The sequence below is a fragment of the Postia placenta genome (assembly GCF_002117355.1).
Source record: "Postia placenta MAD-698-R-SB12 unplaced genomic scaffold POSPLAscaffold_36, whole genome shotgun sequence".
Taxonomy (NCBI): Eukaryota; Fungi; Basidiomycota; class Agaricomycetes; order Polyporales; family Adustoporiaceae; genus Rhodonia; species Rhodonia placenta.
This window is the reverse complement of record NW_020169867.1, coordinates 7,156-19,411: the sequence shown is the minus strand read 5'-3', so window position 1 is coordinate 19,411 and position 12,256 is coordinate 7,156. Positions and strand designations below refer to the sequence as shown.

The 12,256-nt window shown below is 62.8% G+C and overlaps 5 protein-coding genes across 5 annotated transcripts; 2 read left to right on the top strand and 3 right to left on the bottom strand.

Annotated features, from left to right (window-relative positions):
• Positions 1-632: 632 nt before the first annotated feature.
• On the bottom strand, positions 633-1,010 carry POSPLADRAFT_1062988 (hypothetical protein; the record flags this gene model as incomplete). The annotated part of the gene is made up of 1 exon (XM_024481587.1): positions 633-1,010. The coding sequence occupies one exon, from the start codon at positions 1,008-1,010 to the stop codon at positions 633-635; it is 378 nt and encodes a 125-aa protein (XP_024332883.1).
• Positions 1,011-1,125: 115 nt separating this feature from the next.
• POSPLADRAFT_1062987 (hypothetical protein) lies at positions 1,126-2,131 on the top strand (the record flags this gene model as incomplete). The annotated part of the gene is made up of 5 exons (XM_024481586.1): positions 1,126-1,228; positions 1,283-1,479; positions 1,562-1,726; positions 1,775-1,885; positions 1,952-2,131. The coding sequence occupies 5 exons, from the start codon at positions 1,126-1,128 to the stop codon at positions 2,129-2,131; spliced, it is 756 nt and encodes a 251-aa protein (XP_024332882.1).
• A 977-nt stretch (positions 2,132-3,108) lies between these two features.
• POSPLADRAFT_1161029 (hypothetical protein) lies at positions 3,109-4,544 on the bottom strand (the record flags this gene model as incomplete). Its single annotated transcript, XM_024487639.1, has 7 exons — positions 3,109-3,159; positions 3,204-3,414; positions 3,682-3,749; positions 3,860-3,938; positions 3,990-4,158; positions 4,426-4,454; positions 4,477-4,544. The coding sequence occupies 7 exons, from the start codon at positions 4,542-4,544 to the stop codon at positions 3,109-3,111; spliced, it is 675 nt and encodes a 224-aa protein (XP_024332881.1).
• Positions 4,545-9,079: 4,535 nt separating this feature from the next.
• Positions 9,080-10,349, bottom strand: POSPLADRAFT_1062985 (hypothetical protein; the record flags this gene model as incomplete). Its single annotated transcript, XM_024481585.1, has 9 exons — positions 9,080-9,228; positions 9,281-9,333; positions 9,385-9,510; positions 9,563-9,657; positions 9,712-9,793; positions 9,849-9,966; positions 10,041-10,136; positions 10,191-10,254; positions 10,305-10,349. 9 exons carry the CDS (start codon positions 10,347-10,349, stop codon positions 9,080-9,082), a joined length of 828 nt encoding a protein of 275 aa, XP_024332880.1.
• Positions 10,350-11,554: 1,205 nt separating this feature from the next.
• POSPLADRAFT_1062984 (hypothetical protein) lies at positions 11,555-11,990 on the top strand (the record flags this gene model as incomplete). Its single annotated transcript, XM_024481584.1, has 3 exons — positions 11,555-11,657; positions 11,712-11,908; positions 11,976-11,990. 3 exons carry the CDS (start codon positions 11,555-11,557, stop codon positions 11,988-11,990), a joined length of 315 nt encoding a protein of 104 aa, XP_024332879.1.
• Positions 11,991-12,256: the final 266 nt, after the last annotated feature.

Here is a 12,256-nt window from a genome sequence, read left to right as displayed (position 1 = left end):
GTTGCCATCGTTCAAAGTGACGTTATGCAAAGGCATCCGCTGGCAAAGCCTTTGCAGAGAGGGCGTGGGACGGCATAGAAGCGAGGAGCGGCCCGCTGATAGCTCTACATGGCCCGGGGAGTTGACGCACGTCGCCGTAAAAAGAGATCTCGATTCTCGATCAGGAGCTCGCCATCCAATGGAAAGGCGCCCGCACGTTCGAACGCCCTGCGCCCGCTCGCGATCGAATGCGCTGCCCTCGCCTCAAGCTCGCTCCTGTCTCGCCGCGGCCAACGACAGCGCTCTCGTCAATGCCACTCGCCAGGGATCGTCGGCGCAGTGGCATCTCGCATCCCCGCTGTCCGCCCTGGCTATCGTGCGCGTCTGGCCGTCCTCGTTCTCTGTTGCTCTCGTGTGCAAGCCTGTCACTCTGCCCGATCGCCTTTAGCGTCTCTCTCATCGCGTGCGCGCAACTGGCTCTAGGCAGCGCCCCTTTCCTCCAGCCTCCTGCGCACCCCCTCGCCTGCGCTGTTAGACTACGCCGGTCGCCGCTCAGCCTGATCTCGGACAATCCTGTCTGTGCGTACCATTTCTGTCCTGCGCCGTCTCTCATTCCACTGCCAGCCGGCCCCATGCAACGCATCTTGTATGCCTCAATCGAGTCCGAAGACCCGCAATGTACGCGCCGCACCCCGCCGCCCCGCACGTCTCCAGTACACAGACCCGCCGACGCCTGACGCGAGCTCAGCGACATAGCGCTTGCGCGCTTTCGACACCACCTGCCTGTTCTTCCGTCTCAACCTCTGCTCCTGGCTGCTCTCATCGCACTGTGAGCGTCCGCTCGCAGATTGAGCGCACGTGTCCCTCACACAACTCATCCCCTCCTTCTTGCCATTGCCCCTGCCCGCAACGTCCGCGCGCAGTCCGCGCTCGCTCGCCCGCGCTGCCAGCCACCAGCCCTGCCCGCAAGCATGTCCCCCCCGTGAGTCGTCCTCTGTCTCCTCGTCCTCACCATCACCCTCGCCGCCCATGACCACGCGCAGCCTCCCGCGTCTTATAGACCGCATGTGCGAGCTCGTCCGCACGCCAGGAGGCCTGTGTCCACGACGTTGGTATGTGCTCACTTCTTGCCGTCCGCGCGCTCTCATGCAGACGGCTCTCGCGCCGTTGCGCGAAACGGTCGGTCGTGCAGCAGAACGCGCTCGATGGGGCGCGACGCTAGAACCGCGTTGCTGTCTGCAGGGCAACGGTGAGTGCGCGCGCAGCCAGACTGCGGGACGATGGCTCACCGGTCCGTGCGCAGGGCCCGCGGAAGACGTCGCGGTCAGCAACGCGCCATGCACCATGCGCCGTGCGATGACCCAGGATTTGCCGTGCCCGCGCTCGCGCTCACGCTCCACGTCCCCCGGGGCAGCCGCTGTTGACGGCAAGGCTCGCGAGGACATCGTCGACGCGGCCGCGCGCACGGCGGAGGACCTATGGACGCCACGCGCGAGCAAGGTGAGTGACGACGCGGGAGCAAGAGATGCAGCACTGACCGTGGGCAATGGCACGTGCGCGTGCGACGGACGACAGGCCCTAGGCAACATCCTACCGGTGTCAAGGAAACGACGACCGGCAGCCAGCCAGAGCGCGCGCACTGCGAGCGCGCCGCCGGACGAGTGAGATTCAGACGCAGGAGACGGAGGCCGCAGGGAATGGCGAAGACCTCGACCAGCGTCCGTTCCCCCCACGTCTTGTGTACCCCGTCGGCTGCAAGTGACGCCCACGCGCCGGACGCACAGCCTGATCTCAGCGGATCCTGTCCGTGCATGCCGTCTCTGTCCCGCGCCATCGTACTCCGCTCCCGTCCTCTTACTGGATGCACACACTGCGCGCAGGTACGCCGAGCATTCCTTATTCCCCGGTCAGTCCCTACTCACACGCGTACACCTCCCGCTACCTGTCTGCTGACAATCGCGCCTCTTTCCAGGTCCCTAGCAGCTCACTATGCCCGCCGTCCAACGACCAACCCCACTGCGCTTCTATCCAACCGCCGCCGCTGCCAGTGCTTCAGAGCAGCAACCAGGGCGCGAATCGTCCGCGGCGTCGGACGCCATCGATTGACCTCACACCGCCCGCGCCGTCGAACCACGCCGCACGCACAACTTGATGGCAGCAGACCGAGTTGGTGCGTGCCGCCTCTGTCCCGCGCCGTCTCACTCATACCGCTGCCAGCCGTCCCCTTACACGACATATCGCGCGCCGCAAATGGTCCGCGACGCACGCGCCGTTGCTGTACTCACCTTTTGTGCATACCATCCCCGGTCACTATTTACTCACACGCGTGTCCCGCTATCTAACGTCGGCCATCCCGCATCACCCGTGTTCCGCACGCCCCGCCCCGCTCGCAGCCCGACGTCCCGGCATCTAGATGACGACCCCCACCCGCGACGGCGTCCTCCCGCTACCAGTGCTTCAGACCGGGGACGCGCACGCGGATCGTCCACGTCGTCACAGCGGGATGACGTGAACGCCTACAGATCGCACATTGTAGTAAGCGTTTCGTTTGCATGTAGAGATCATCGCCCGCCACTTACCATCCGGCGCGGATGTAGGACGCGACGTTCTGGCCGACCGGCCGTCATTATCTACGCAGCCGCGGGCCAAACGTCTACCACCGACCGTCCGCCTCGTTCAATCCGCTCAGCCGCGACGACGGTCCTCCGCGCTCCTGGACCTCATTGACACCATTAACCCCGTTAGGTTGGCATCACCGCACGCATGCATGCATCACTCACCCCGCGTACTCGGTACGTGGTATGCTCCAGCCATCGTCTTGACCATCTGGCGACGTCGACTGCTGCAGTGGCGTACACAGTGAGTGGCGTGATGCAGCACTCCTTAAAATGACGGCGGCTTACCTGACCAGTGTCCGGGCGCACAGCACGTACGTGTCCACGCCGGGCGAGCGAGATAGCGGGCGGGGCACAGTACGAGCGACAACAGAGCGGAAGACGAGTCGCAAATCACACAGGATTCTCTGACGACGTCCACCTTTAAATCCCTCACACGCTTTCCCGGCCTGTTGCCATTCCCACGACTGCCGCCCGGACATCTCGCATCGGCTGCCGCGTCGCTCAATGGTGACTACTCGCCCAAAATCATGACGGCAGCGCCCCCGCGTTCCCGCCCGCGTACCTAGGCCCGAACGTGAGCGGTCATTCTGCTTGACGCGGACGGACACACTCCCCGACGTATGCACCCTTCCGATCCAGCGGCCGCAACGCCCCCACATCGTCCGTCGCCCTTATCGCTACGGTGGCGACGCCTGCGTCGCACACAGCGTCCCCGCACAATCGATGCCGCACCCGCGCCCGCGCCCATGCGTGCGCGTGCACATTTTCGTATTCACACCATTTGCGTGATGGCCCCTGTTCTTCGCGTCGCCCCGCGCTGTGTGATCGGCGTCTTGGCTCTTCAGGTAAGTATGCGCCTGACCTCCGATTGCTCCTTATTCCCCGGTCAGTCTCTGTTGACGATCTCGCCTCACTCATATTCCTAACAGCTCGCTACGCCTGCCGCGCGACAACCTGGCATCAAGACGACTGCCTGCGACGGCGGCTACATCTAATTGTTGTCGTCGGGCGCAGATTGTCCACATCGTCGGCAGCCGTCGATCGGCCTCACAGCGCCTGCCATCAAACTATGCTGGACGCACACCCAATGGCACCTTCGTGCGTGCCGCCTCTGTTCTGTGCGATCTCACTGATTCTGCCGCCGGCCGTCACCTTACAAGACATGTCGTGCACGGCAATCGGATAGAGAATCCGCGATGCACGCGCTCCGATCATACTCACCTTTCGCGCATGTTATCCCCGGTCGCTATCTACTCACATACAGCCCCGCTATCTAGCCATTGGTCATCCCGTGTCACCCGTGTTCCGCACGCCCCGCCCCGCTCGCCGCCCCCCGCCCCGCTCGCCGCCCGACGCCCTGCTCGCCGCCCGACGCCCTGCTCGCCGCCCGACGCCCCGGCATCTAGACTATGGCCCCTATTCGCAACTGCGTCCTCCCGCCACCAGTGCTTCAGAGCGGCGACGAGGACGCGGATGGTCCGCACTGCCGCGCGGATGGCGAGATGACTCGAGCGATATGACGAGGCACGGACGTCTACAGATCGCACGTCGCGGTAAGCATCTACATGGAGATCGATCATTGCCGGTCGCTCACCAGTTGACGTGACGCTCTGACCGGCCAGCCGTCAGTGTCCACGCGACCGCGGACTACTGATTCTCAACGAGCTACTGCCGGTCGCCCGCCTTGCTCAGTCTGCGCGGCTGCGGCAACGGTCCCTTGCGCTGGACACTGTTAGCTCGGTCAGCTCGCCAGCACTCCCGCCATCGTCCAGACCGTCTGCCACGATCAGCTAGTGCACACTGCGGAAGGAAACGGTTTGCAGTGCACCTGCAATGGTGTACACAGTGAGTGGCATTCTATAACACGACGGCAGCTTACCTGACCAGTGTCCGGGCGCGCAGCACGTATGTGGCCGCGCCGGGCGAGCGAGACAGCAGGCGGGGCATAATACGAGCGACAGCAGAGCAGAAGGTGAGTCGTAAGCAGCAGAGGAGTCCCTGACGACGCCGCTCCTCCCCGCTTTTGATACCTCGTGTGCTCCCCCGACCTGGTTCCGTTCCCACGACTGCCGTCTGGATATCTCATCCAGGTGCGTCGCAACTGCCGCCGCGTCGCTGCGCTCACGCTGCGCTCTGTCACACAGCCGAGGTGAGCCCCGTCTTCCCACTCTCGTGTGACTGTGCATGAACGTGTCGTTACGAGGCCTCTCCCAATCACATCGCGCGGCGGGTATCTAACGGCGGTCCCTTCACAATCACGCGGCTGCTACGTTGATGCAATAAGGCCGCACGCAACTACCTGCCCGACGCCTCAGCCAGCGGAAGACCCGGGGTGCTTGCGCGCGCGGATCCAGTCCTTGCCAGAAGTGCTCTCCCGCCGACTCGTCTCTTGGCTACTTCACACAGCGGGTATCTCAGCGGGCGCGTCTCAACGATTGCGCGGCAGACACCTAGCTTGAATGGAATCGGTACTCTTATTGGTCAGTACGGTGGCGACGCCTGCGTCGCACACAGCGTTCCCGCACAATCAATGCCGCACCCGCGCCCGTGCCCGTACGTGCGCGTGCGCATCTTCGTATTCACACCATTCGCGTGATTGCCCCTGCGTGATCGGCGTCTTGGCTCTTCACGTAAGTATGCGCCCGACCTCCGGTCGCTCCTTATTCCCCGGTCAGTCTCTATTGACGGTCTCGCCTCGCTCATATCCCTAACAGCCCGCTACGCCCACCGCGCGACAACCTGGCATCAAGACAACTGCCCTCGACACCGCCTACATCTAATTGTCGTCGTCGGGCGCGAATCGTCCACATCGTTGGCAGCTGTCAATCGGCCTCACAGTGCCCGCCATCAAACTACACTGGACGCACACCCAATGGCGCCTTCGTGCGTGCCGCCTCTGTCCCGCGCTGTCTCACTGATTCTGCTGCCGGCCGTCGTCTTACAAAACATGTCGTGCGCGGCAATCGGACCAGAGAATCTGCGATGCACGCGCTCCAATCATACTACCTGTTGTGTACGTCGGCCCCGGTCACTATCTACTCATGCGCACATCGCGCTATCTAACCGTCGGCCATCCCACGTCACCCGTGTTCCGCACGCCCCGCCCCGCTCGCAGCCCGACGCCCCGGCATCTAGACGACGGCCCCTATTCGCGACTGCGTCCTCCCGCCGCTAGTGCCTTCAGAGCGGCGACGAGGACGCGGACAGTCCACACCACCGCGCGGATGGCGAGATGACTCGAGCGATCAGGCGAGGCGCGGACGTCTACAGATCGCACGTCGCGGTAAGCATTTACGTGGTGATCGATCATCGCCGGTCGCTCACCAGTTGACGCGACGCTCTGACCGGCCAGCCGTCAGTTTCCATGCGACTGCGGACTACTGAATCTCAACGAGCTACCGCCGGTCGCCCGCCTCGCTCAATCTGCGCTGCGGCCATGGTCCCTCGCGCTCCTGGACACCAACAGTCCCGTCAGCTCGCCATCATCACATGCGCGCACCACTCACCCCACACACTCGGTACACGGTACGCTCCAACCGTCATCTAGACCATCCGGCGAGATCAGCTGTTGCGCACTGCGAAGGGGAACGGTCCGCGGTGCACCTGCAATGGTGTACACGGTGAGTGGCATTCTATGACACGACAGCGGCTTACCTGACCAGCGTCCAGGCGCGCAGCACGATATGGCGGGGACGGGCGAGCGAGACAGTGAGTGGGACACCATGCGGATGACGGCATAGCGCAAGACGAGCCCCCGCCTTCAATACCTCGCATGCGACCCCGGCCTGCTTCCGTTCCCACGTCTGCCGACCGGATATCTCACCCAGGCGCGGCCCTTGTGTCGCATCTGCCGCCGCGTCGCTATGCTCCTACTCGCCCGATGGCAACGCTCCCTGCATCCTTGCCTGTGTGCCTGGGCCTAGACGCGAGCGGTCATTCTGCCTGACGTAGACACATGCACTCACCGACGTATGCTCCCTCCAGATCTGCCGGCCGCAACACCCGCATATCGTCCGGCGCCCTTATCAGTAAGTACGGCGACATCCGCATCGCACGTAGCATCCCCGCGCCCGCGCGTGCGCATCTTCATATTTGCGCCATTTGCGTGTCTGCTGCTGTCGCTCACGCTGCCCTGCACTCCCTGATCGGTGTCTGGGCTCTCCATGGATGCATCCGACACGCCGTCCCCTTTGCGACACACGCTGGCCTGCCATCGTCTCGGCATGTCCCTCGCGAGCTCCCCACGCGCTCTAGCGAGCTGGCCACTGCTACGGCTCGCACCTCCGCTGGATTTTGAGGGCGAGCAATGTGCATCGTGTCGGGTGCCAGAGCAACGCGCAGGGTGCTCCGGCGCGAAGCTCCAGCGCTAGCGCTGTGTCCCCGGTCAGACACCATCAGCCGGGAAATAAGGCAAAAGGCGGAATATGGCAACGGCGACAAGAACAGCGCCGAGCGGCATGCACGACACGCGGGCAGCCGACAATCTGGCATCTAGACAACTGCCCCCAAATCCGGAGCGGCGACGAGAGTGCATTGTCGGCAGCTGTCAATTTACCCCACGACGCCTGCGCAGTCAAACTACGTCGGTCGCATATCCTAGCGGCGGGGAGATCTGGTCTGTGCGTGCCGCCGCTGGTTATCCCGCCGCAATGATGTGGACGATGCGCGTTCTGGTCGCCGCAATAGGAGCGGGCGGGAGGACGCAGCCGCGGTCCTCTCTCTCGCATGCGCTCAATGTTCGGCCACCAACTCCCTGCGCATGTTCAACCGTCAGTAGTCATGACCACATCGTGTTGTCGTCCCTCGTGTGTTCCGTTGCCCCCCTCGGTCCCCCGTTGCTCAGCCGCTCTCCCGCTGCCATGTCCCCCGATTTCGTGCACCACATCTGCGGTACGCAACGCGAAAAGGACACGGTGTCGCGCACACGCCAGAGCTCGCGCGCTGCCCTCCCTGATCGTCCGCCGTGCAGCACACTCTGGTGCCAGGCAATTTGCAAGATATGTGGCCAAAGCCCCACGGCGGACTCGTAGATCAAGGGCACACCGCTCGGCCGTCGCATGCCGCACACCGCACGTCCCTGCGTAGGGCCCGCGCGCAAAAAGCCACCAGATGCGCGGTGTGCGGAGACAGTCTACGTCTCCCTAGCTACATCGCCAATCAATCGAGGGCTTGCCCCCGGCACTTGCGTTGTCGGCGCGCGGGGATCTGAGCAGCCTGCATGTTCGCGGCTGCAGCGCTGTGCAGCCAAGACGAGAAGCTCACCAGTCGTGGACACCCCCGCGCATAATGCGCTGCAGAACACACTATGTATGGTAAGCTTCACCTCACGTACTCTGTACCCGACGCCTGACACTTCCCGCCGCGGCGTTGGTAGTGTCGTGCGTGTTTGTTCATTTGATATGTTGCGCACATCTCTCAGACGGATGGCAGTGTCGCGCACTTACGCTCACCCGGTCACAAATCTGCAGGTCTGAACCACTCGGTGCTTAGCCGAACAATCTGACGTGCACACGGCCGCCCGCATGCGGTCCAACCCGACCGTCGCAAATCTCCCGCCATGCACGCAAGACGTCTACCGCCGTTGACCGAGACTCGCTCGCGGCAGCAAACTGCCTTCCGCGTTTCTGAGCATCCCCGCGCTGCACAAGTTTGAAGCTCGACCCTCACTCGCGCAGACAGCTGCTCTTGAAATCCGTGCGTGGGCAAAATGTCACCTTGACATCCCGGTTGGTGCGTCTGTCTGCCCAGGAGCCTTTCGAGCAGACCGGGGACCGCAGAGCTGCGGTCGAAGGCGCTTCCGCAGATATTCTGTTCAGCGGCAGACAGTGGAAGGACTGAGCGGGAGACAGCGGCGGCGGCTTCGACGACGGGCGCGATGGGCGAGACGGGTGCGATGGGCGAGATGGGCTCGACGCACAGGGCCCGGGATATGTATGTAACGAGGCTGTAGTAGACTATGCAATATATTTACTTACTGCACTCTATTCCCTCGCCCGCTACTCTCCACTGTGCTCTATTACTCTGCACTTGGCGTATCTCTCGAATTTCATCCGGTCACTTCTCGCACGCTTATGGGCCACCGTCTCCGGTCAGCGCTCGCCAATATAGCACAGATCCTGGACCCATTTCCGTGGGAACCGGCCATCACCCGTGCCTTCGCCATCTGTCGTTGTACATATACCCCGCGGGCGCTGTTGCTTTGTCATGTCATCGCGGTCGTTCACTCGGGCATATAATCCGCAGTGTTATATATTCAGATACAAGTACCAAACACATAGGGATAGCCACTGGGAGGCTGACGTTCTCGGGGAGACGCGCCGACGGTGGCCAATGACAGCATGTGCGCAGGAACAGGCATACAAATGCACTCGCACGTTTGCATACAACAATCACAGGGGTAAATGCGCATTTGCACTGTGTAGCATAAGCTACTACGAGCCTACAGACCTCGACCCGGCTTGGATCACGATACACGCCCCCTCTCAGTGAAGGAACCGGTACAGCCTCCAGCCTAGAAGCGCTGTGGTGGAAAGGAGGATGGCTGCGTCCCTAATGCGGCGGTGGGCAGACGATGGCGGCCCTCGAGCCCCTGCAGCATCGATAGCGGCAATCTCGTCCTCGGTCAATGCGGCTGTCAGGCATGGCGTGAGCTTCTGGGGAGTAAGACACTGCGATCAACTCACGCAGATCGCCGACATCGAGGTATTCTTGCATGTGTTCCCGACTGGAGCTCGTGCTGAAGGACGTACTCAGCGCTTGAGAAAGAGCGTCGACGCCCGCGGCTTACGTGACAATGACCACACCCTTGGCTTTGACCCAGGAGAGAATGACCTGGGTGGCGGTCGCACCGAGTCTCTTCGCCGCGGCATTGACTGGCCTGTCTACTGGACCGCCCGGGTATCTTGTGATCGGACTGCACGAGTGGTGGTCAGCATCTATAACAGGCTTTGGCGATAGTTTCTGACCTAAGACTGCTGTAGGCCTCGACGACAACACCGTGCTGCTGGCAGAACGCGAGCAGGTCCTTAGTTCCCGCGTAGTTGTAGGGGTGGAATTGTATCTGGCAGTCGAGTTTGCTTAGCAGCCATCGAGGGAGATGTGCGGAGAGACAAACCTGGTTCGCGGCAGGCTTGACCTTGGCTATCTTCCAGAGCTTCTGCATTTGCTCTAGATTGAAATTGCTAACGCCGATGCTCCTACCGGGGCACAATGTGTTCAGTATGAATATTGTTAGATGCGCAAGGAGCGTACTTGGTCAACCCGGCCTCTCTGACTGCTTCAAAGTCGCGCCAGTCAGACTCATAGTCCTTCGCGAGGGCAGGGTTATGAATCAGATACAGGTCGACTTGTGTGAGCTCAAGCTGTTGCGCTGATGAGATAGGTACGAAGAGCTTGGGTCCCAACTTGCCTTGGCCAAGCTTCTCTCGAGCGAATCCCGCACACCTGCCTGGCTCGACCACTTTGTCGTGATGAACACGTCGGAGCGGTCAAGTCCAGTCTCACGGATAGCGGCCGCGACACTCTCCTCGTTGGCATAGACTGTGCTTTGTAAGCAACGCCCATTACGCTGCAGCCTGACCGGGGAGCACTCACACTGTGCAGTGTCTATGTGAGAAAAGCCGGTCTCTATGGCGTTCGTTACATAGTCCGTGACATCCTAAGCAGATGGGTCAGGGGCTGCAGAGCCATGAAGTTTGGACGCCGTACCTGGCCCTTCCACTTTGAGCCGGTACCAAACGCGATCTGCGGCATCTAATACATGGTCGTGAAGGTCAATCCGTGGGTGGCTGACGGGTTTGAACGCGCCTTGTTGCCATCGTTCAAAGTGACGTTATGCAAAGGCATCCGCTGGCAAAGCCTTTGCAGAGAGGGCGTGGGACGGCATAGAAGCCAGGAACGGCAGCTCTACATGGCCCGGGGAGTTGACGCACGTCGCCGTAAAGAGAGATCTCGATTCTCGATCAGGAGCTCGCCATGCAATGGAAAGGCGCCCGCACGTTCGAACGCCCTGCGCCCGCTCGCGATCGAATGCGCTGCCCTCGCCTCAAGCTCGCTCCTGTCTCGCCGCGGCCAATGACAGCGCTCTCGTCAATGCCACTCGCCAGGGATCGTCGGCGCTTGTCTAGACGTCAGCGCAGTGGCATCTCGCATCCCCGCTGTCCGCCCTGGCTCTCGTTCGCGTCTGGCCGTCCTCGTTCTCTGCCGCTCTCGTGTGCAAGACCGTCACTCTGCCCGATCGCCTTCAGCCTCTCTCTCATCGCGTGCGCGCAACTGGCTCTAGGCAGCGCCCCTTTCCTCCAGCCTCCTGCGCACCCCCTCGGCTCCACACATCGCCTGCGCTGTTAGACTACGCCGGTCGCCGCTCAGCCTGATCTCGGACAATCCTGTCTGTGCATACCATTTCTGTCCTGCGCCGTCTCTCATTCCACTGCCAGCCGGCCCCATGCAAGGCATCTTGTACGCCTCAATCGAGTCCGAAGACCCGCAATGTACGCGCCGCACCCCGCCGCCCCGCACGTCTCCAGCACACAGACCCGCCGACGCCTGATGCGAGCTCAGCGACATAGCGCTTGCGCGCTTTCGACACCACCTGCCTCTTCTTCCTTCTCAACCTCTGCTCCTGGCTGCTCTCATCGCACTGTGAGCGTCCGCTCGCAGATTGAGCGCACGCGTCCCTCACGCAACTCATCCCCTCCTCCTTGCCATTGCCCCCGCCCGCAACGTCCGCGCGCAGTCCGCGCTCGCTCGCCCGCGCTGCCAGCTACCAGCCCTGCCCGCAAGCATGTCCCTCCCGTGAGTCGTCCTCTGTCTCCTCGTCCTCACCATCACCCTCGCCGCCCACGACCACGCGCAGCCTCCCGCGTCTTATAGACCGCATGTGCGAGCTCGTCCGCACGCCAGGAGGCCTTTGTCCACCCCGTCGGTATGTACTCACTTCTTGCGGTCCGCGCGCTCTCATGCAGACGGCTCTCGCGCCATTGCGCGAAACGGCCGGTCGTGCAGCAGAACGCGCTCGATGGGGCGCGACGCTAGAACCGCGTTGCTGTCTGCAGGGCAACGGTGAGTGCGCGCGCAGCCAGACTTCGGGACGATGGCTCACCGGTCCGTGCGCAGGGCCCGCGGAAGACGTCGCGGTCAGCAGCGCGCCATGCACCATGCGCCGTGCGACGACCCAGGATTCGCCGCGCCCGCGCTCGCGCTCACGCTCCACGTCCCCCGGGGCAGCCGCTGTCGACGGCAAGGCTCGCGAGGACAGCGTCGACGCGGCCGCGCGCACGGCGGAGGACCTATGGACGCCACGCGCGAGCAAGGTGAGTGACGACGCGGGAGCAAGAGATGCAGCACTGACCGTGGGCAATGGCGCATGCGCATGCGAAGGACGACGGGCCCTAGGCAACATCCTACCGGTGTCAAGGAAACGACGACCGGCAGCCAGCCAGAGCGCGCGCACCGCGAGCGCGCCGCCGGACGAGTGGGTTTCAGACGCAGGAGACGGAGGCCGCAGGGAATGGCGAAGACCTCGACCAGCGTCCGTTCCCCCCACGTCCTGTGTGCCCCGTCGGCTGCAAGTGACGCGCACGCGCCGGACGCACAGCCTGAGCTCAGCGGATCCTGTCCGTGCACGCCGTCTCTGTCCCGCGCTATCGCACTCCGCTCCC